Source organism: Rhineura floridana, chromosome 6, assembly GCF_030035675.1.
Source record: "Rhineura floridana isolate rRhiFlo1 chromosome 6, rRhiFlo1.hap2, whole genome shotgun sequence".
Lineage (NCBI taxonomy): Eukaryota > Metazoa > Chordata > Lepidosauria > Squamata > Rhineuridae > Rhineura > Rhineura floridana.
This window is the reverse complement of record NC_084485.1, coordinates 83,783,279-83,807,999: the sequence shown is the minus strand read 5'-3', so window position 1 is coordinate 83,807,999 and position 24,721 is coordinate 83,783,279. Positions and strand designations below refer to the sequence as shown.

The 24,721-nt window shown below is 40.5% G+C and overlaps 1 protein-coding gene across 6 annotated transcripts in view; it reads left to right on the top strand.

The window, feature by feature from the left end:
• EIF2B3 (eukaryotic translation initiation factor 2B subunit gamma) overlaps positions 1 to 24,721 on the top strand; it is a 147,291-nt gene that overhangs the window by 111,069 nt on the left and 11,501 nt on the right. For 4 of the 6 annotated variants that reach the window (XM_061632820.1, XM_061632818.1, XM_061632816.1 and 1 more), the window contains exons 10-11: positions 2,178 to 2,326; positions 21,950 to 22,053. In XM_061632820.1, coding sequence (XP_061488804.1) covers positions 2,178 to 2,326; positions 21,950 to 22,053 — 253 coding nt within the window. Of the gene's footprint in view, positions 1 to 2,177; positions 2,327 to 5,468; positions 5,512 to 9,333; positions 9,371 to 21,949; positions 22,054 to 24,721 lie in introns of those variants that run through there. The other 2 variants (XR_009763524.1, XM_061632821.1) reach the window with 2 other exon arrangements.

The following is a 24,721-nucleotide window of genomic DNA, read 5'->3' as shown; positions in this document are numbered from 1 at the left end:
AGAAGCAATTCTGCATGGAGCTAAAGTAATTACCAATAAGTAATTAGCTTTCTGATGGTCTGTTTTAAAATATGGATACAGCCTGGAGAATCTTGAAGAGTGGATATCAGCATATCAGCTAAAGAAGCTCTCCTGTACACAAACAGCTTTAACTGTACTTTAGACAGTAACTGAATCTCGGTCAGCTCAGTATCAAATTCTCTAACAAGTGTATGTAAAGCAGCAACTCTCTTTGGGGCATTTAAGGGCGAGCCATAAGCTATGGAGACCAGGCGGGAGGGTGGCAAAGCTAATACTCTGTTGTGAAAATTTAGGAGACGAACTTGTATTCTGGCCTGGACTGAAGGCCAACCCACTTCTGCACGTACATGCGCAGCAGGAGTGCCAACAGGTAGGCCCAAAACCTTCTTTAAAAAAGAGCTTTGAACCTTCTCCAACTCATGAATTGGTGAGTGGCCAAGACCCCAAAGCTCTACACCGTATAACATAGAAGGGACGACCTTTGTCAAAAAAATTTTTAGGGCTGGAACAACCAATTTCCCACCCTTGATGTAAAAGAATTTCAGAATAGCGCCAGCAAGACTTTTTGCTTTAGCAGCATTAGCGTCCATGTGAACCTTCCAAAAGGAGTTTGCTGCAAAATGGACTCCTAAATAGCAAAATGATTTCGTCTGTTGGATAGGATTATTAAAACTTGACCAGTTGGATATAAGAGATCTCTTACCAAATACAACTACTTTAATTTTTGAGAAGTTGATAACATGCTGTTCCTGCTGACAATATTAACCAACAAATCCATCTGCTTGTTCAGGCCACCCCTTGTTAAGGATAACCATGTCATCTGCATATAAGAGAATACTGACCTTCCTATTTCCTATAGGTGGAGAACATGCATCCAAATTCCCAAGCAGTTTGACCAGATCATTTATATAAAGGCTAAAAGGGGGGGGCAGAACACATCCTAGGATCTATATCAAGAGCATGCAGTTTGGACCACAAGCAGTTTCTGTCAGTTGAGTCAAAAGCTGATGAGAGTCAGCAAAAACTGCATAGAGTCTTGAATTGTTTTTCAAGGTTTTCTCAATAAGATGGAACAAACTATAGCAATGATCGATGGTGGAGTAAGAGTTCCTAAAACCAGCTTGCTCTTCACACAAAATAGAATTGGAAGAGACCCACTCCTGTAGCTTGTTAAGTAAAAAGGAAGCGTATATTTCAGAAGAGATATCCAGCAGACTAATTGGTCTGTAATTCTGGGAAAGAGAAGGGTTACCCTTTTTGAAAATAGGATATTATTTAGTTGAATATCATCCATAATGCTGAGATATGAACAAGCCTTGTCCCCACACATGTAGCTACTTCCTTCCTCAGTGTGCCTGAATGCAGCATGGAAGTCTCCAATCAACCCTAGTTTTCCATTTTATGTGAACTGGGAAACTGTGGTCACCATCTTCAGAACAGAACAGGATATTAAACCAACTCCAAACATGACTTAAGGTCCTGGCTTGTTCTGAAGCTGGTAACCATAGTTTCCTAGTTTCGATGATACAGCACACAGATATGGTTGTTACACATCAAATCTGTAGCTCATTAGATGAGCATTCACATTCAGCTATCTCTCTCTTCTTCCAACCCTGTGCAACAGATTATCATTTACAGCACAATACATTGGAAAGTATTACCTTCTGGGAGAGAGAGCTAGCTAACAGTAGTATTTTGTCTTTTTCCTGCTTCTCCACAGGTTTCAGGGATGTAGCCAAATATGTTTGGACACAGTTGCTCTAATATGATAGCTGTAGTGCATGCATACAGTTCTGTGTGAGCAAAGATTGCCCCATTGTCTTCATTGCTAAGAAACATAACATAGGTGTGAGGTGTTCTCCAGCACTGAAGAGAAAGAAACAGACCTTGCTTATGTGGAAAAGGCCTTTGAATCACAGAAACACTTCATATGATTTAGGGGAAGGCATATGGCACACCTAGCTTTTTTCAGAGATCAAAGCTCTGTCTGGGTTCCAACCTCCTAGTCTGCTGTAAGGGATTACTTCTCAGCTCTGCCCTGCTGCTTTCACTTAAGCTTACCTGAATCTATTTTATCTGCTCTGTGTTCATTGGCCACAGCAGCACGTGTAAAAAGTAAACAGTAAGTTTGACTGTTTTCTTTCTGCTCTCTCTAGATCGGATCTGACAGCATTGTAGGTGCATCTACACAAGTAGGAGAGAAAACTGCAATTAAACATTCTGTCATTGGTACTACATGTGTGATCAAAGACAAAGTTAAAATTACTAACTGCATTATTATGAACTGTGTCAGAATTGACGAAGGGTAAGTTCTTCTTAATTTGTTTTGCATATTTACATTTTGGGTACTGAATCACCAGTGTCTGCTGAAATAAGAGTATCCCAGGCATGCTTTATTTTGCTGAAAGCCCCAGGACAGAAGCTTTCATCTCCAAGACCAGAAGCAGAATGATGAATGAGAAATAAGCACTAAGCTGCAATGATAAGGAGTTTTATATAGAAATTAGATAAAAGTGATGGTGGAGAAGACTTCCCATCCGTATTGGGAAATTAGGAAAAAAAATATTTGTAAGGCGTGAATGTTGTCTGACACCATAAAATCTGTCCAATATCCTAATCCTCTGGATTGCCTTAAAATGGCTGAACTTGAGGCACTGGCCCAGTTTACACATAACACAAAGCCAAACCTTGGCTTAGCATGGATGAGCAAAACCCGAACAGTTCTCTGGATAAGTTACACTGCTACTACTGTTTATAATTTGTAGGGCATAATTTTATTTTATTTTTTGAACTGTGTTAGAGACCCTTATTGTTTTACGCTCAAAACAACTAGTCATGGTTTGAAGGCATACAGTGCAGCCTAGCTAAAGCTAAGCAGGTCAGGGTCTGGTCAGCCGCTAGATGGGAGGCTGCCTGGAAAACTTATAAATGGTGCCTTGAATCCCATTAAGGAAGGATATGAATGCATTAAATAAGTCATACAAAGATTCCCACTCCTTTCTGTGATATGAACTATCATTCATCAAGTGCTGTGAAAATGCCTTTTCCCTTCAGTTAAAGCACAGCTCAGAAAGACAACATGGGAAACTGTAGAACAAATGAACAACAAATTAGTGCATTTATTTACTAAAAGCTGATCATATGAAAGACTCACAAACATTTATTTTTTTTAATACTAAAATCTTGACAGTACAATTCACCATCTTCATCATCCATATCTCCTAAATTAGCAGTCTCTCTCTTCTGCACCCCCAATACCTGACCTCATATCAGTGCATCTGTATGAAAACATTTTCTGTAATACTGACTGTCCAAATGTTTGGGGTGCTGCTCCAGGTTATTTGAATATTGACATTATTGAACGCCCCTTAAGTCTAGGCATTAAATGACTTGGAAGTGTCACTGGAGATTTTTAAACATTGCCTTTTTCTTAGGTTTTTAGAGGTGTGAGGGGCTTGGCAGTCTTTGTCCTCATTCTCCAAACTAGGCACAATCCATTGGGAACTAAATGGATGGCAACGACAATGGAGCATGAAGAGCACATATGTTGTCTGAATTAATGTAGAGCCCTCGCAGAGCTTGGAAAAGTTACTTTTTTGAACTACAGCTCCCATCAGCCCCAGCCAGCATGGCCACTGGATTGGGCTGATGGGAGTTGTAGTTCAAAAAAGTAACTTTTCCAAGCTCTTGAGTCCTGGCTAAGAAACTGAATGAGGAAGTGTCTTTTCTCTGCCATGGACTTACTCAGTGAGTGCCTTTTGGCAAATGCTAACTCTGAGTCCACCATCTGCAATATGGGATAATACTGACTTATTAGAAAATATGTGTGATGTGCTTTAAACATTCCAAAGTACACTACAAATGCTAAGTAGCAGCATTTATTATTTGTGTGTGTAGGGCTTATACAGGAGATTTTCCTAGAAGATTGGAGCCTCTGTGGATTTGGCCAGGGCTTTTCTTTAGTCTTGATGCTCTGTCCTTTCAGTTCTTCAACATAGTTTTAATACTTGACAAAGGTGAATGGCTACCTGTCAGGTGTGGGGAACTTTTGGCCCTCCAGATATTGCTGAACTACAGCTCCCATCATCCCTGGCCATTGACCTTGTTTGCTGAAGCTGATGGGAGTTGTAGTTCAGCAACATCAGAAGGGCCAAAGGTTCCCCACACCTGATCTAAATGATAGCTAGTTTGACAGGTTTTCACCTCCTTTTATAGAGCAGCCTCTTGTGACTCCTAGTGAATAGGAAATCCTTCAGGCTATTGACCTCTCTTTCTTCAAGCTTGAGGTTGGCTGATAACTCTCATGAGAGTAGTGAAGCCACTGAAAAATGTGAAGTTGGCTCTTACAGTCACATGTTTGGGTGGAGGGGAGGCAGCAAAAATGTCAACTCTCTGGAGATCACTGTGGTTAAAGAGGTAAATTACAGGTGAGTGTGGCACCCAGTTGCCAAACTTTGAGTTGTTTCAAGCACATCATAAATCAGACTCCTTTAGCACAGAGATAATTGCTAGTCTTAGTTCATTTGTAAATTGATCCCATACAGTCTTTCTGTCATGGTGAAAACAAATTACACTTGATAAATAGCACTTGTATTCTCATGAGAGTTTTACCTTGGAGAAGAACAGCTTTTTGGTGAAAATGGAAAGTTTAGGAGATGGTATTCAATGTATAAACAAACGGGATTTTCTAAAGAATAACTATAGGTTTTTTAGCTATTTAATTCAGTATCCTGCTTTTGACAAAAATGTCTATATTTAGCAGTTATTTCCAAAGGCTGGTTGTTCATTGGGTGGGAAAATATTTTAAATACCTTTTGTATGAAATTAATCTGTACCTTCTGCTATTGCATTAAATAGTATTTTCTTACACTTTTTCTAAATATTAAATATATTAAAACTCCATGAACCATCTGCTTTGCTAATTATGCTTCACACTCTGATAGAGCTCCTCTGTGTTGGATTGAGTTTTCCTTCTAAGCTATATGTGAAATTTCATCAATCCAAAATAGTTCTTGTGCTGCATGGAAAGTTAAACTCACCATGTTTAGGAATCAGAAATTCAGCCCCACATAACAATGAGGATCTCCCTAGAGTTGTGGTTAGCTTACTCTCTCACCTGAGAGTTTTTACCTGGCTGCATGTGCTCAATCTATAGTACTGTTTTCAAGACGAAAGAAATGGGTTGAAATTTGGAATTTGCATCAAAGCAACATCTTTATACTGTTTTTCTTAATGAGAGTGCATATATCCATGTTGTTATTCTAGAAATAGTTATTTTGTAGTACTCTATAAGTATGAACTAGTTGTCTTTTACATAAAGTCTAGCTGACTAATTTGGATGGTAGTAATCCTTAACCAAATAAATAAATAATCCAATATAGCTAAGCCAGATCAGCAGTTCTCTTCTTAATGCTTTTCCCACTGCACTGCTTGTTCTTCCATTTCAGGAGGCAATAAACTAACGCATGTTCCGCATTTGCTGAATGACAGGTATGCTTGACCAAGTTGGGGGAGGGGTGAATTGCTAAAAGCTGTTATAGGAAGTAATTTATAGAAGAGTATAAGTGCAGAGAGATGCTGGCAAATCGGGTAACAGGCAGGAGTATAGAAAATGTCCATGTTTCCTTGTGGACATTTCCAAGGGCTCAGTGACAAATGCCCGCACTGAGTTGTGCATTCTGGAAGAAACTGCTAACCACACTGCAGAAACTATTCAGTTGCCAGCCAGGTGTATCCATGCACATTTCACACTAGCCACGTGGACTCCTTCAGTCATTATAGCAGCTGGGGATGGACCCTGACTTTGGGTGAAGTATGGCAAGGTAGGAGTCCTGTGATTTATGCCTCTGAGTGTTTGATACAAAAGTCTTCTGTTTTTAAGCTGCTTACCATGCAAACTGCTGTGGCAGTGACTAAAAGGGGAATGTTGACTTGGAGCTCTGTTCTCCTCCCTCTGCTTACTTATGTAACAAATGGAAAGGTGTGGCTTATACTGGGCAGTGAATACAGAAGCTGTTCCATGGTGGCTTGTTTGAGAAGCTGGTGCTTCTTAATAGAATCACTGCACCAAAGCTAATTCAGCTAAATAGAGGCAACTCTTTTTCACTCCGCCATCCCTGACATTAGAGAGTTTGTCTGAGTTTCTACAGGCTGACATTCAATTGCTATGACTAGTCAAGGTTTTTTGCACAGTATCAGAAGGGGAAAAAAATCTTTAGAAGCATAGCTGCAAGATGCTGTTCATATTAGTCCATTCATGGCTTCTTTCACTAGAACAAGTAAGCCTCTCTTGTTTGTAGCATAAAAACTGATCTGGAGCACAAGAATGATCCCCTGCTATAGGGAATACAGTTTATAGCACTTGGACCCAGAGAATGTCAGGGTGGCAAATACATGTGTTCAAACCTGGATCTTGCACGTCCAGGTGGAAAGTGGAAAATTGGAGTCGTGGTACAATTTAAGAAGCAAAGGGAATGTTTGGGTGAGTTGACCTCTCCCTGCTTCCATGGCATATGTCCATGCAGCTCCCCTGACTTGTTTACCAGCTACGCTTCCTTCCACTCCTGGAGCCCTGACTAGGGGAGAGAGGGTGTGGGGAGGTAACCCGTGAGTGGGTGAGGGTTCTGCTCTCCTGGCCCATGCACTCTTTTTGTTCCTTTAAGCAGGCACCTCACTTAACATTTCCCATTGTATTGTGGCTGGGCTGGTTTTAAACTATTTTTAATTAATTAATAATTAATTAACAAAAGTTATATATTGTTTAATTCTTGGTGGTTTGCAAAAACCAACATCATTGAAATGATCAAAAAGATAGTTAAAAACAGGTATTTGAAAGCTTTCAAAAGAATTTAAATCAACAGTAAGCTAAAAAGAGATTAAAACGCATGTCAGTTTTTACATGGGGTTGCCAAAACAAACAAAAAAATGTAATCAGGCAAAGGCGCCTGCCTGGTGTCCATAAGCAGCGTGTTCCAAAGTGTAGGTACTGCCACATTAAAAGACTGATTTTTTACAAGTGCAGTGTGAGTATCATGTGCACCTGTAACTCTTTGAAGGGGTCAAGTGGGCATGTACAAACTGTTAAGAGCTTATATAGTAACACCTTGAACTTGGCTCAGTAGCAGATCAGCAGCCAGTGCAGATCTCTGAGCAGAGGTGTAATATGCTGACAGGGTCTCACTCCTGTCAGCAGTCATGCTGCAGCATTCTCCACTAACTGTAGTTTCTGGGTCAAGCACAAGGGAAGTCCCACATAGAGTGCATTGTTGTAATCCAGTCTTGATGTCACCAGTGTCTGAACTCCTGTGGTCAAGGTCTCCCAGTCCAGGAACGGTTGTAGTTGTCATACCAGGCACAGCTGGTAAAAAGTGCTTCTAGCCAGCAAGGCCACCTGGGTCTCCAGTGACAAAGCTGGATCCAGAAGCACCCCCAGACTGCGTACCTGCTCCTTCAGTGGAATGCAACTGCATTCAGGCCAGGCAGCTATTTTCTTGGATATGGGAGCCACTCATCCAGAGTGCCTTCGTCTTGCCTGGATTCAAGCTCAGCTTATTTTCTCTCATCCATCTCACCACTACATCCAGGCACTGGACCCAGGCTTGCATGGCCTCTCCTGATTCAAATGTTATGGAGAAACAGAGCTGAGTGTCATCAGCCTACTGATGGCACCTTGCCCCAAAACTACTAATGACTGCTGCCAATGGCTTCATATAAATATGAAATAGCCCTGGAGGTAAAATAGTGCCCTGTAGCACCCCATAGCAAAACTGTCAGGGGGCCAAAAGCACTCTCCCAATGCTGCTGTCTAGACTCAGCCACATAGGTAGGACTGGAACCACTGTAACACAGTGTCCCCAGTTCCTGTTCCAGAGAGCCAATCCAGGAGGATGCCATGGTTGTTTGTATCAAAAGCCACAGAAAGATTGAGAAGCAAGAGTAAGGTCCCACTCCCCTTGTCCCACTCTCTGTAAAGGTCATCCATCAAGACATCCAAGGACAACTTAGTCCTGTGGTCAGACCTGAACCTAAACTACAGTTCAGCTGCTGTTTAGTTTGGCCCTTGGTGACAAATTAACATTTGTTCTTAATCTAAAGAGGTGCCTTTGTCCACTTTCTACAGGTGTATCATGTATTAGAACTTATTACATGGTTACATGAGTGGTGGGCACCACATAGGCATTTTTCCTGCTCCAGTCCATGACTGTGGTTGCTGCAGTAGAGGTGTGATGGCTCCTACTCGTGTAGTGAATTCTAATAGATGCTATGCCTAGAGATGATCTTCACAGGTATGCCGATTCCCAAGGGAAATGTAACATCAGACAGATCAGGAAGGAACAATGATATAGTATCTTGGGAGCAAAGTTGAGCAGGACAGTCTCTATTTGGAGTATGATGCATATTCCCATTTAAATGCATATTTAAGTTTAGTCAGTAGTACTGTGGAGGTCCACAACTAGAGTGATATGATTTGGCGCTTCATGTCTGAGGTTTTTCAGTGCATTAGAGCTAAATTGTTGCTATTTTTGAGATTCATGGGAGTTGAAATAAACAGTGAAACTGAAACAGCAAAGTCTTACCCAGATTTCAGTTTTTGACATGTAAATGGAATGTAGAGGAAGCACCTCAGGGATATCCAGTTGACAGATCATCTGTGCATTGTTTAATAGGAGTGTCTAGTCTCATGCTCAATCAACTCTTGAAAAAGAGATTCTGTTGCTACTTGTCACGGTTCCCTACAATTTATAATTATTCTTTGTTTTAATATCTCCACATTACAGTATTCAGTTCGCTACTATAGCGTAGACAGAAGACTGTGGCCTTTCCATTGGGAACTTACAGCCAAGTTCTTGCAACAATGAACTGGTTTTGCCTATCTTGTGGCATGCACCGCACATCTGGGAAGCTCACTTACCAGATGACAAGTAGCAGTGAGTGTCATCAGGGTAAATCTGATGTCATTGGTAACAGTAACATGTTTGGCAAGATCTTTGCTCTTATTGTATAATTCAGTCAGTTTTATTTTCAGCATATTATTTAAAAGGCTAGATGTGCTCAGCTTCATTCCAAGAAGCCACGGGCTCATGTATGCTTGCTTTTGTATGCTTGCTTACAAAATGTTTGCCTCTGGGTCCATATGGTTAATCCATTGGGGTAGAGATATTAAAATACAAGATCAGATCAACAAAGTACTTTTTGGCCCAGTTTTTTTAACACGTGAAGACATGGAGTCCTTGCATATGAGCATGGTAATGGATCACTCAAATCTAGGAGTGATAAACAACTTATAATCATGCCGTTTCTTTGTGTTTTTAGAACTTGGCTAGATAACCCATGTTGGTCTCCATTTGTGGTATGTAAAAATACATTTGATGTTTCATGCTTGAACCTGCTGGGCTCCTGCTGGGAGGAAGGGTGGGATATAAATCAAATAATAAATAAATAAATAATAAACCTAATAACCTTTAGCAGCTACATATCCTGTCCCCATCAGGGGACAGAGAGAATCTCTGCCATCTTCACCCTTCGATGGCAGTGGGAGCCCCTCTCCTCACAGGCACCTCACAAAATGTGTGAGCCAGGCATTCTAATGACACTTGATCACACAGAAATCTCATTCCTGTGATCCACTGCCACCCAGGCAGAGATGTCACATGATTAGGGCCTCCATATGAAAATATTTCATTGTGGAGGATCACTTGACTCACATGTTTTTCGAGGGGAAGGCAAAAGGATTGTGGGTGGTAGCAGTCACCAACATATGAACCAAGAATTACTTTCTACTCTCCTTGTGACTCTTTTCACTCTCTCTTCTGTCTTCTTCCTGTTGCATGACACTGCCATGAGCTTCACAAGCACAATACAATATAAAATGAGCTTGAGATGTTGTTCGTACAGTAGGGCCCCACTCATACAGCAGGTTAGGTTCCAGACCCCCACCGGAAAGCGAAAACCACTGGAAAGCGGATCAGCTATAGTGTGGGGGTCTGGAACCTAACCCGCCGATCGCGCCAGAGGAGGAGAAGATCACATCTTCCCCTCCTCGGGCACAATCAGCTCGAGCGGGAGTCTGATCGTGCCAAAAGAGGAGATCAGCTGTAGCATGCTACAGCTGAACTTCCCCTCCTCTGGCGCGATCAGCTGGAGTGCGGAGAGCTCCAGCCCCCCCTCCAGCTGATCTCCCTGCTGGTGCCTTATAAGCGAAATGCCAAAAAGCAGGGCACTGAGAAGCAGGGCCCTACTGTACAGCACTATAACTCTTTGTGTACTTTAGACATCTGTAAATTGGCACTGCCTAATTAGCTAAACTGTAGGTCAATTCAGGGAACAAGTGTGGGTAAGATCATGCCCAAGGTCTGGGCAGAGCTCTGAAGGGCCTGATGACTGAAAAGCTTGGTCTCATGTGATGAAACAGGTCACTGAGGTGAGGTTCCACAACTGGAGCAATTTGCTCAAAATTAGACAAAGGAGGTCATTTGTGGGGAAGGCCTGTGAGGAGCAGGGAGTGAGGAGGCGTGAACAGGCACTTCGGTGTCGGGCAAAAATCGAAATAGCATGCTTGCCACAGATCACAATCTATGAGGAAATTCTTTTGCTCAAGCTGCATGAGAATGAATGACCATTGCAAAAGCAACTACCATCCTTTTGTATAGCTCCTGTTCATGTGGTGTACACCAAGATAATTTCTATGGATGGTGCCCCAAGGTCAAGGATCAGATCTGCTGCCCAAAATCTGCTGAGGTTGGCACCTCACCTTCCTTCATGGCAGGACTACCATTGGATATGAATGCTAAGTGATCATTGTGATGGGAATCAAAAGTAGTCAGACAGGGAGGTTGAGGAGGTAAAACGTGGACAAGACACAGAGAGTTTTGAAAGGAAAGGGCTGAGGAGAAACAAGCAGCAAGATTTGAACACAACCTAGATGAGATGTATGGCATCCAGAATCTGGAACGTTCTACAAAGACCAATAACACCTGGTCCCATTGCTGCTCACTTTTAGATGAGGCTTTCTGGGATGTAAGTATTTCACTGCTACTAAAGCGACTGTTGTGAACTGGTTTGTATTATTTTATTGTTCTTAATTGTTGTTTAATTGTAAGTTGCCTCAGTTATATTTTATATAGAAAATAGGGATAGAAATGTCAGAAATAAATACAGAAGTCACTGGCAAAGCTGTATAACCTAGAACCTTTTTCAGTGAATCATAAGTAGAAAGTGGTGTTTGTGTTTTTCTAAAGCACATTCTAGGTTACCTGTCTCACTGGATGATGTAGATGCATTCACTGTTGTTCAGGAAGCAGGCTTATGGAGAAAAGAGCACATGTGTCTCATTAAGCTCTGCTGCCTCCTACCATATGTCTCCAATTTAATGCTACTTTCTATGAGAATATGTACGGGGGGTGGAGGTGGGAGAGAGAATAACCCAACTAGCAAGGCAAGAGAAGCTGGCTGCTAACTGCAGATTGATTGTGAACTTTATGAGTTGTTTCCTCGATGGTGCCAAATCAGCACCTGATGTACAAAGTTGTGAGTGATCTGAAGAAAGTTCTAATTAAGCCTGGGGTAGTATTGGGGATTTATAGGGGTGCAAGCACAGAAGCTTTCTACCATCCCACCCCACCTTGTATAACACGTACAAGAGAACAAGCCTGCTGCCAAGGCAATATTTGTGTGGCATCATAAAATATATTTTACAACACAATCCCTCATGAGACGGAATGAGAAAATGAAGTTGTTTCCAACCTCATAGTTTGCAAAGCTACAAATAACGTGGAGCTCACGTGGTGACGAACAAAGCATTTTATATTGTGGTGGTCTGTTTCTTGGGATTGTAACTGTCACAACAGTGCCTCTCCTCCAATTGTCATTTTGGCATACTCGTTGTGGGGCTAGATGAAGGGTGATACAATGTGTTCCTCTTAGGCTGCTTTCACACTGCACTTTATTCCGTTATTCTGATGATTTCTTAACTGGTAATTTGCGCATTATATTTGATCTTTCACATGATGCACAAGCTAGCTCCAGAATTCTAATGGAATGTAGTGGAAGTTTAGTGCAAATTTCCATGATAAATGATACCAGAAATAATCAATTAACAAGGCTGGGAACTCAGAAGATCACAGGAGTTTTTTGCTAGCTGCAGCCACTCACGTGACAGGCATCCCAGAATGCAGTGTGTTCCCACCCTTTACTCGTGCAGGGGTTGTTTTTGCCTGACGAAAGTTGTACCAGTATTCCAGCATCGGCGCAGATAGCAGCAGCATTTCCCACACACACCGCTATGTTGATACAACTAAAACAATTTAAAAAGTCAGATCCTAAAGGGAGAGGGTTTGCATGGTGATGGGATGAGATTTTAGACCTCCTGCACAGTGGGGAACCATGCTCATGGGTGAGGGATGAAAACAAGCTGTGTGAAAGATAGTTGAGCTAAATGCCGGTATATCGGCTGAAAAAGCTGTTCTCCCTTAACGCAAGAGGTACTGCAGAGTGATAGGGATTTTAGAAATCGGAACAGAAGCACTACCTTTTTAATCCATTAAACTAACGCAATCAGCCCCATGCATGATAGCAGCCTTAGTCTACTTTTGTCCAAGACACTTTGCCATCAGTCAAGTCGTATGGGCTAAAAAAAGTGCTCAGGCATTTATGTGAACTAGAATTTGTCCGTGTTCTGGAGAAAGCATTTGCCCCTCAGAACTAAAGTAGCATGAATGTAGAGGTCCCTGTTTAAATTCACTGGGCTTTGTGGAAGATGTCCACCGTTTAAAAAGGAGAAAAATAGTCTTCATATAAGATTTATATTTAAATCCAAAGCAGCTCTTGCCAAAGACAGACAAGAAACAGCCAGCAAAATGCTTGCTTTGGCATTGGGCCTGGCCGACAATGCCTCTGGAACTCCAGGATGAGTTCTGCACTGCATTACACTAACTGAGAATGTTGCTTCATGACACCATACATGTCCATCACTGTTATGAAGGACGCTAGTCAGCAGACCACCCAGAAACATTGCAAAGCAGGCCATAAGCTTATGGAAATGCCCAATGGATTTAATGTTATTTGTTTATTTTGTGATACGATTGCCCTGCCAAAAGACCATGTCCCAGCTTGAAGAATTGAGTCATTTGTACCAGGTACCCCCATCCTTCCTTATTTTGCATAATGTGTTTTACACTGAAGAATGCTAAAGAACTGTTCATTGCACCTTTGCTGGAAGCAGTGATGAAGGCAAATACTGTAAAAATATTGCAAGAACTATTAATGGTATGATAAAATTTATGATACTTCTCTCTCTCTTGTCCCCTCCCCCAAGTCACAAAAACGTCAGGCTGCTTCACTCTGTTTCAGAGTTGTAGAAAGGCATCTAAATTTGAAAAGAGCTTATTTGAATTCCCCAAATCAAGCTACTATTGATATAAACCTGAAGGTACTTTATGTGGGAGTGGAAGGTGATGGGGTCTACTGTTGCTACAATCATTAAGCCATCCCAATGCAGTTGTCACTTCAGTGCCATAGCCTCTGTTGCCTTAGATGTAGCCAATCAGTGCAACATTGAATTCAGCAAGTGGTCACAATAAGGAATTCTCATGCTATTTTAATCTTCATAAAGGAGTTTTTTTTTTAAGTTTTCTATTTAGGTGTGCGAATATTCTCCTGTGTACTGCTGTTAGGCAGAAATGTGAAAGAATGGGCACATGCATGTAGTTGCATTGCAATGAGTGTTTTTGAGTTACATTCAATCCAGAGGTCTATGAGACATAATCTCAAAAGTAATGATCTGGCTACACAAAGAGGAATAAAATTCCTTTTCCCCGTGATCAATTATCAGTGATAAGGTACTCTAAGGACACAAACGTTGTAATAGATATGTGACTGAAATAAATATGTGTTTATTAGTGGGAAAATGATCTAGGGACAGGGTTTTGTCAACTGCACTAATGTCCCCAAATATAAACATCATTGGGCAGTGACTGAAATGTATCCAAGTGGTTATGACAAGTAGGTACTTTGACATTCCTGTAGTGGATTCTGCTTCAGTAATCAAAGTTAATTCATATTATTTTATCTGCAAATTGTTTAGCAAAAAAACTTCAAAATTAGCTTTGAATGACATGTTGTTCAAACATGGGGACCAAAAGTATCAGTCTCTGTACCAGTTGAAACAGCTTGTCTGGCTCTATTTGTGTTAAGTGACTTTTACTGCCACATCATAGGCCTTCAGATTGGTTCTGTGGCATATTTGGTTAGAGTCAGACTTGCATTCTGTCACTCCAGATGCTTCATTGTTCCTCTGTAAACCAGGGAGTTAGCTGGCTCAGCAGTTGAGGCTTCGGTGGGGAAAGGTAGCAGGGAAGCATCTAGGAGCAATTGTACCAACAGTCTCAATGCTATATAGATCTTTTCCAGAAGCTGACCGGATCATTGGCACAAAGACTAGTGAGATCAATGAGCAATTCTTAGTTCCAGAAATGAGTCAGATCTATAGATCTTCAAGGGTGGACCACTTTAATCAGTTCTCCATCTTTGCAAAGGATAATAGTTCCTGAGATTCATGCCTCATACAGAGTAGTCAATCAACGGTAACATTCTAGTCACATCATAATACAGACCAGCAGTTTTGGGGCTTGTATAGATTTTTTAAAATCCAGTGTATGTCCTGCCACATGTATTGGACTGCCAATGCATGGTGAGTTCCATGGTTGCCTTGGCAGTTATGAAATCTTGAGCCAGTCCTGACAAGGACATGGATGTTGACATCTTCTTAAACATTAAGTCTTAGGGACCTCAACACCAACTCTGAGACAGGTCAGTCAAGATTATCTTAAGAAGCTAAGTGTTCTGTACACATACAAGAATTCTAGGCTATCCCAGGTTCCAATATGAATAGTTTTAAACAGGATACCTGACCAAGAGGATAAAAAAATCACAAATCATGGTTAATCACACTTCCCTGTCCCCTTACTCAGGCTAATGATTCATCACATACCCATTCACAACTATTCAGAGCAGTATAGGCCCTCTTGCAAAATCCAGCCAGAGCTTGTTGGAATATGCCACATTGGCAGCCTCATCCAGTATCAAATAATAGATGGCTGCTGCTTTGTTAGCCACTGACTTGGCCTTTAAAAGTGCAACATAAAAGGATAGATGTGTTGTGCTTCTCCATGTGTGGAGCCTGGCTGCAAGGCAAGTGTTCATCATCCATACCATTTTGGGTAGCTGAGTCTAGGGCCAGGGCTCTGCTTGAGGTCTTGACCTCAGTCATCAAAACTCATTTTCCTCCATGGCTGTTCATTACTTTAATCACAAAGTCCTAAATAACTGGCGAGTAGCCTGTAATTATGGGCTATGTTTTGGATTTCTGCAGAGTGTTCCTGTGTTCTGACCTCTGCAGATTTTGGTCTCCCTCCCTTGCCCATTCCTCCACACTATGTTTGATTTCACTCATTTGCGTTTTCTGGGGCTAAAAAAAAATAGAAGACCACAGTTTTCTTGGCACTCTCACTACCTTAGGTGGTGGAAGCTTTGCTTTTTTCTTTCTCTTTAAGTATAGGGTTAACTTCCCTCAACGCACTTGATTTATAGACAGATAGCAAGCTTTGAAAGTCAGCAGTCCTGGCACTGTGTAAATCAGCCTTCCTTATTTATAGTTTCAACAGGAAAAGGAATTATTTCCCAATTCTTTACATTTCTTTCCGAAGAAATCGACCACCCTGTCCTTTGGTTTAAAGCTGTGTAGCTTTACCACAAGAAAGCGGGGAGAGAGAGAGAAAATGAGGCCTGGGATTGCTCTGCTATAAAAACTCCAGATTGTATGTTCTTGGACATTGCCTTTAAAACAGCTTCCTTCAAGCCCACACAAGAGATGGCCTGTGTCTTTGGCTTCCTTCCCCCCCCCCCTCCAAACAATCTCTGACCTCTTAGAAAAATAAATAAAAGATAAAGCAAGGCCTGGAATGCTGCAGAATGAGTATACATTTTACTCTCTGTTGTTTTCTGCTGGGATTAGTTGTTTACAATGGCGGCATGGGGGAAGGGATGGGGCGGGTTGCAGCCTTACTGAAATTAGAAGCATTTCAGAGTCATCTTGTTAGGTGGTCTCGGCTTTAAAGACTTAAATCCTTGTAATCTACCCCCCTCCCCTTATGCCTTCTTGGTCATCACTCCTCCATGCCCTCCTCCCTCTCTTTATCTCTCAAAAGTCAGTCTCTCAAACCCTCTTTCTCTTTATCACACCTGGACAATACATTAACGTATCTTAGTATTCAATGATTATGCCTCTGTTAGTATTACAAAATTGGGTTAAATCCTCTCCTGAGAAAATCAACTCAGCAGTTAGGCTTTTTAATTAGCTTCAAGCAAATCCGAATTGTAATTTCAGTTCTAAATCAAATTCTTTGTGCTACCACTCAGTGTTGTTGTTGTCATAAACATTTTCACTATTAAAATTTTTAAAAGATTTAAAAAATTGCCTTCCAAATAGAAAAATACAAATTATACCACTGAACTGAAAACCCCCACACATAAACATTTATATTAATATTTATACTTGGCCTTCCAAAGTTTAATGAATGGATGCCATGTTTCACAAAAGTTTATGTGTATTGGCTTCCTTCCCCAAGTTTCATAATCAGTAAGTTTAGACATTTGTACACTGCCATACCTTTGCAAACCACTTCTTTTATTGTCATTTTTTGCCCTCTGCCCATTTTTAGCAACTACAGTCTTAAGTACTGGGTTGCATCCAGCTGGTGCCCTTGTGCTGATGGAAGGTTTTTTAATTCAGCAGAGGCGTTCACTAATATTAGAAGAGAAGTTATTTTTGTCAATTCCTTCTTCTCCCTGCAGCCCCCCACACCACTCTCCAACCTGTTCTGGAGGGCCCCAGAGCTGCGGGAATGGGGAGAGGAACTGATAAAAATTGCCTCCCCTCCTCTTTGATTAGCAGATGCCTTTGTGAGCACAAGGGCACCAATTTGATTCCACCCACTGTTAATAAATGAGAGGTGAATGTCATGTTCATCTCTCACCATTCCATCAAATAAAGCAAGTATGTTGTAATGTCAGAACTTCCATGACACTTACAAAACATCATCACACTGTAGATCACATCTCCAGCGAATTACATAATCATATTTTATTCAGCTTGTTGGGGCTCAAATACCCCATTATTTTATCATACTTCTCTCATATTAATACTAACTGAATTATCAGAACATTTAGTAAAGATTTTATTCCAGTCAGACACTGTAACAATTTTTACCAAGAATTTTTTCCACATTAATTAGCAGATAACAAATTGACAACAAATACTACATAACGTATCTTTAGAACCTTTGCAAAACAACCAATATTTCAAAACCAGTGAATGCTGTTTTCAGGTTTTTCTTCATTCTGTATTTTGATACTGGAACCACTGGATTTTTTTCACATTCTTTTTTTGTTAATTAATCATCCAAAAAGTGATCATCTGAAAATACATCTTAAAATCTTACAATGCCATGTTTTATCCGTATGGAAGCTCTAGATATGCAAGATCTGTTTATCTAGATCCAACCATTTTATCTCTGTTATTTATATTTTTACTTGTCCAAAACTAAGTTAAAGGAGTCAATGGGACTGTCTTTTATTTATTTATGCATACATACATACGATTTCTATCTGTTCTTCACCATAAGGGCAGGTTACAACAATATAATACACAATTATAAAAACAAATAAAACCATTACAATTATAAAACACATAAAACTGTTCCAAATGGAACATGATTACCATCCCAATTAAAATTAGATAACTTTTTCTGCCAAGTTGTCAATATTTGCACAGGTATATTAACTGGCACATGATCAAAGACAAAAAGAAACTTCAGGAGTGTGTTATTCTGATAGCAGAAACTGTGCCCATGACACTTTTAATTTCTATCTTCCTTCCTTAATCTCATTAACCAAAGAGACCATCCTCATTACTTATTAAAAAAAATAATCCCAGGATATTTTACAGGTTTTTCAGCGCAAGAAATATTATTTTGTCTTGTAATTTCTTTCTTAATTTCTGGGTTTATTTTAAGATTTAATAATGCTCTTTTGTTTTTATTGATCTTGCATCCTGAGACTTTACTATACCTCTCAAACGAAGCATGAGTTGCAGAATTTATTGGGCATTAAATATAGTATCATTAGCACAAAGGCTAATTTTGCTTTCACACTGGCCAATTTGTATACCTTTAAATCTTTTGTGACTTTTTAATAAGGTTAACTCCTCTGATTTTAGAATTAGAAGATATCCACTTTCACAGTACTGAAAAAATGTAAAATTGCCCTTTTCTGAACAATAAATGTGTTTCCTATTAGAAACCACTCTGTCCAATATATACTTGTATAATGGACTCCTAGTATCAAAGATGTTACAAGGGCTAATGTAAAGTTTGTAGTTTTTATAAGGATGCTGTACTCAGAAATGGATATCAGACTGCCATGAAATCAGATGTTTACCATATAAGAAAATAAGTTTAACTCTTAACTCTTTACACTGGCATGGGGGGAGGGGACAAAAAAGGGTTTGAAATTAAATAAACACAAAAAAGCATTTGCAAGTAATTTCCAAATGGCTGTATTACATCTGTCAGTGAGTGGAAGGAACACCCACAAAATGTGTTTTAGTTCTTCAGTTTGTTTTCCACTCCTGTGGTAAAAGCTAGCCAAACTGCTCTATTGTGTGGCAGGACCCTAGTGGGAGCATAGAATTATCAATGTGTGTTTGAAATCCTGCATATAGAAATTGAATTCTAAAATCTTTCCATAAAAGCAGGTAAGATTTTATCATCCTGGAGCTTCCTTAGTTTTGCTGAAATCTGGCATCCAAAATAAGAGTTCGACTCTTTCATTGATTCTTTCAACCCAACAAATGCTGTAAGCAGCAGAAAGTTGTATTTTAATAAGCCCAAACAGGTGCAGTATCAGAATACCTTTATTAGGCCAACTGAAAGTTGCAAAACATTAAGTTAGCTTTTCAGTTTCACAGAACTCTTCCTCAGGCTCCATGTTAAAAACAGAAAAGGTAGAGGGATAGAGGTGAGGCTAAGAGCTTGTGACAAACACCGCTTGCCGTGTGTCTTATGATGATGATTCTGGAAGCTCTTTGCAGTCTAATAGATTTAGGTTTTACCCAATGCAAAAGATTTTGTTACACCAAAACATACTGGTATAAAGAACTCACCCCTTAAAAATATAGAAGTCAGCAATTACTTTCGATATCTTCTGAAATCAGAAGCTTTGACTCTGGCATCACATATGAAAGCCAGCTTAAAAGCTTGGGCCAAATCACTGGTATATGAAAGAGAGTGTTCTGATCTTGCCCCCCCCCCCGACATTTGTATTAGAGTCACTTGCAATCAAGATTTTGAGAAACTTTCTGGACAAGACCTTCTTAAGTCTTGGAAATTTATAGTTTAAATGTTATATTAGATGCTTTACAAAATAAACTGTAAGTGACAGGTAATAATAATAATTTGCATTTCTCTGTGATGGCAAAGCACAGGTGTTTTGCAGAGGCCACACTTGGAACTAGGAGTAACTTTTTAAAACCTCCAACAGCACTCTGGGCTTCTGGTGTGTAAACCAATGGATCCTAGACACTCTTCACGCTATCATTGGGAAGCAGTAAATGGAGCTGTTGGAAAGGAAGCAGCTTTGTCAGTGCGGCAGAAATAGGGAGCAAAGGGACAGCCTTTCGCCCCTATTAACATCTCAATAAGAGGCCTTGCCAGGGCAACCTGAGCTAGATGACTCCATCATGCATAACTCCGCAGTCTTCTGTGTGAGAGGGGAGGCGGTCAGGCTTAGAGCAAGGAGAGTCTTGCCTGTTCAAAAAGTCTCCTTTTTCATACGATAGGCCTGCTCCTCTCTGAACCCTATGATGTCTTAAAGAGAGAGCTAAATTCTTTTCAACAAGAGGATTGTCAACTCAGCTTCGACTAGAGAAGCTCAGTTCCTGATTGTCTAACTGAGATGGGAGTCTGTCTCCTTAGCAACCCAGGGCATTATGATTGTATCGCTGCGAATTTCATTAAGTCCAGTCAAGGTCTCTGTCTTGATATTTGAAGCCTTCTATATGCTTTTAGCTCACAGAGGACAACCTGCCTGCCTTGACAGCAGTGTGCCACTAGAAGAATGACAAGGGCAACCAGTAGGAAGAGCAATTTCCCAGGGTCTAAATCTATCCTGTTTCAGGGGACTTGGGTGCAGCTTTCTTTAGCTGCAGGTCGGGATATTGGAAAAGAAAAATGGAAAACTTGAATTTATATTTCAAATGAGGTTAGCAGTTTCTGCAACCAGACACCACAAAATATCCTAAATTTTCAAAATTATTTTAAAAAATTCTCAAATTCATCTGAGTTTTTAGAATTTTGGAATTTGATGCCAAAAACTAGGTGATGAAAATAAATATAGCATTGTGTTGCGTTGTGAAAAGGCCTTTGAAAAGCACCAGTGAATTGGATAGAAATCCAGCTGTTTGGAAGTATGCATAAAACTTTCTGGATTCTGAATTTTTGTGCAATGTTGTTTTCTGTTTCTGTGAGGACTAGAAACTCTGGTTATATTAAGATTGTTCCCTAGATTGGTAGACATCAAACTACATAATGAAATTGTATCTGTGCAAGTAGCTGGATGCCTTAGTTCAGTGGTTCCCAAACTCCCCCCCCCCGGACCACTTAATAATTTTTCTGCCTGTCATAGCAATTGTAATGCACAGTGCTAGATGCTGTATGATTTTTAATTGTATTTGTATTATTTTGTGTATAGAAATAAAATGTATACCGTTCAAATTGCAATACAATAACATACAATATAAGAAATAAAAGTAGTAATAAACATACTATTAAAAATTAATATGAATATTTAATGCAAACATGCCACAGACCACCTGAATAAACCTCGCAGACCACTGGTGGACCACCGTTTGGGAACCCCTGCCTTAGTCTTTCTGTGCTAGTTTGTGCACAGACAAAAACATTCAATGCCAATAAGTATTGATTCCCATGATCCCTGTTTTGTCTGATGGCGTATTCTCACGAGACAGAGGCAAAGGAGTAGTGCCACTTACATGCATGATTCTGAGAAAGCTGGAATCAGGAATCCGAGGGCTTTTTTCTTCTAACTTTTTAAAAATTGTGACTTTTAAAAACTATCCTTTGGCAAAAACTGTGGGCAAAGTAATCTACCTTTTACCATTTTGGCAATGTTCTTGTTATACTAACAGTGTGCAAGGTTGCACCAAGTGGGAATCCCTGAACCAGAGAGCATTCCAGGCTTTATTTCCTTGGCTTTTGTTGGTTTAACATAGCAGGGTATTTGTGTGTGCAGGAATACAAAGTCAATGGCAATATTTACCCTAATACAAAAGGGTGGGGGGAGCTCTGCAAGGCAGTAGAAGCTGCAAATAGAAAAGCATCCTGAATGTGAAAGGTGGCAACTGTCTTGTCTTTGTCCTTTTGTATGCTTCCTTTGTGACATCTGGCAGTAGAGCTCTGTCATAGCAACTAAGCACCCAGGCTGGGAAAGGAAAGGGCTGGAATTTGAAGAAAGGCAGGTTTTATATCCTACATCTTTTCATAGGAAGCTGCCTTATACTAGGTCAGGTTATTTGTCCATCTAGACCAGTATTGTCTGCTCGGACTGGCAGTAGTTCTCCAGAGTCTCGAGCAGAGGGTCTTCTACATCACCTGCTAACTGATCCTTTTTTTTTAAATGGAGGTTGAATCTGAGGATGTCTGCATGGAAAGCAGGTGCTCTACCACTGAGTTATGGTTCCTGTCCCCTACCCCAATCATTCTCTGATATCTCTGATAGAGGTGCTATTTGGTCAGCTCATGGTTCTTATTCTAATTTACTGCTGCATTTTAAATCCCCATTTATGTTTGCATCACAGGTGCAGCCTACAGAACTGTGTTGTGTGCCATAATGCAGTACTAGAGAAAGGAGCTGACATCAAGGACTGTTTGATTGGAAACAGCCAGCATCTGGAACCCAAATGTAAGCAGAAGAATGGTCTTTTAACTTTACCAGTGGTATCTAAAGGGCCTAATACTCCTAATCCATCACCACTTCCAGAATGTATCAGTTCTCAACTAGAGCAATATTCAAGTGCAAATGCTTAGAGAATCAGCAGAACTAATAGAGCACAATGGTGGTAAAAGTAACTTCTTGAATTATTTATTTAGCAGGATTATTTAGGATCCTGCTAAAAATGAAGATAATAGTACTCAAAACAGATCTGTTGTGAATAAAAGCTGCTCTTAGAAGGACGGCATCACTTAGATCACACATAAATATCAGGGAACACCAGGAGTTACCAACTGGTTGATGCTGCATGCCCCAGACCAGGTAGGGCTTTAGGACAATGGTTATCAGTACATCCACAACCTGATCCTTCCTTGTTGCATGTTTACAGTTTGGTTCCTGAATGCCCATCAATTTAAGCCAATAATTTAAATTATATGAAAGCACCTGCTGACACACAGGTGCATAGGTGCCTGACTGTAAAATAAGTTTATGCTTAAAGGATATCCAGCCTGCCAAGTTAAACCGTGTTGCCTGTAACCTTTGAAAGTGCTGCCAGTAAACATTGCAGGGACCGACATGCTATCTTGGCCTTGAACTATGAATCACACACTGGAATCAAGGTAGAGCACAAATATGTAAATGAAAATCAGCCTCATTTTAAGCATAAGTTGTATCAAAGAACTGTTCACTACAGTTCAAGGAGTTAGTATTGGACTCTTGTCAACTGCCCCATCTGAATTGGTGAGCCCAAGCTTGATGGACAGGCTGTCTAAACTATCTGCTCTCATCCCAGAGCTTGAAGATGAATATCTAGTGAGGGTTTGGCAGCTCCTTTACTTGGGATGTGGCGTTGTGACAAAAACATTGCATCAAGTGATTAATTTGTGGTAGGAATGGTTGACTTGCCTTTTCTGTTTCTCTCTCTTTCTCTCTCTCTCTCTTCCCCCCCCCCAAAGCTGATTTTTAGGTTTTAAGTGTCTGTTATGGAAAGTCTGGCTAGATTTGTATACACTGTGTATGACCCTAGTTGCAGAAGTGTTTACACTGTGTTTTGTCATTTAATTTGGACTCTAATGCATTTCATTCTCATGCATGTGAACAGACACCATGCAGACTTTCCAGTTGTGATTATTTCTTCATTATTTGTTTTAAACCACCTTATCCCCAAAGGGTTGGGGTGGATAATATTTTAAAGCAGTAAGTAACAAATCTTCTAAATTCTGCCATTAAAAAGAACCTGACGCTCATCCCTGGCCATGGATGGTTTCCTGAGGCTTGGACTTCATTGGGTGCCTAGGATGTCCAAAGTGAGGAGCAGCTCGAATAATATCTCTTCATATCCCTTCACTGTTCATTATGCTTACTTCAGTCAGATGCAGCACTTCCTGCTGCTGACAACTGGAACTGTTGTCACATCCCATCAAGAATGCACCTTGGTTCCATGACTCCATTTTTCACTTTAACTTTTTCACTTTAAGGTTCAAAGGGACCAGGACAGTATTCTGATCTTGCTTAACTCACTCACAGCGGCTGAATCTTTCAGATTTAGCACATTCCTGGGGACACTAAGGGAGCAATCCTAACCCCCAGTCTGCACTGCTGGGTGTTTGTGTGTTTGGATTCAGCAGAGATGCCCCTCTGCTGGGCTTCATTGATGCAGGGAGGAGGAAGGGGCTCCACCACTGTGGAAGTTCTCATTGTGCTGAAGGCTATTGCAGGCAGTGTTCTCATAGGAACAAGGCCTTGAAATGGTGTTTTGAGGGTGAGATGAATAGGACTGGAAAAAGATCTGCTAGATCCTGCCAGGCCATTTGCAGGAAGACAGGAAACTGGAGTAGTAGCAACAAGGTGCACTCTGAAGGAATGAGAAATTGAATCATCTGCTGTGCCAGCCTGGAATGGATGCACAAAAAAAGAAAACCACCACATCCGTACTTCTGATCCTTCAGATCCCTCTCTGTGATGATGATGCACATCCTTGAAAATGTCGTGTTGGATCCAGAGCTAGGGATTTGAACATACTTTTTATTTACCAGGAAATAGTATTTTTCAAGAAGAACAGGTAAGTATATAATCCTTTTTTGCCATGCTGCTTCTTACAGTTTTTTTTTAACAATTCATCATGGAGCCAAGAGTTGCAAACATTCATCTTTCACATGCCCGTAAAATATAACAACCTGCCCAGCACATTTGTTATAGCCAATAGCTGTTTGTAGCCTCGTAATCCATTTTTATCTTCTATAGTGGAAGCCATGCTCAGGTTAAAAGGCTGCTTGTCCCCTTATGATTTAAAATATGTCTCCATTCTTTTTAATAATGATCTTACTTTTGTAGAAAGATCAAAAGAGATCAGATTTTGAATGCAGAGATCTATCCTGGACTAGAATCCATCACAACAGGAAACTGCTCTGTGTGGCCTGAGGTTCTCTGTAAACAGCCCATGTGAGTCAGAGACCTTGTTGTTAGCTTTTCAAATCACTGCATGACATTTGTATAATAGCAACTGTGCATCTGGAAGGCCTTGAAATTTAACTCTAGGGAACAGCCTTTAGGAGCTGTGTACATGCAGCCTACAGTGACATCTGCATATGGATGGCTCTGCAGAAATATAGTAAAAATTCATTACAAGAATCTGAAG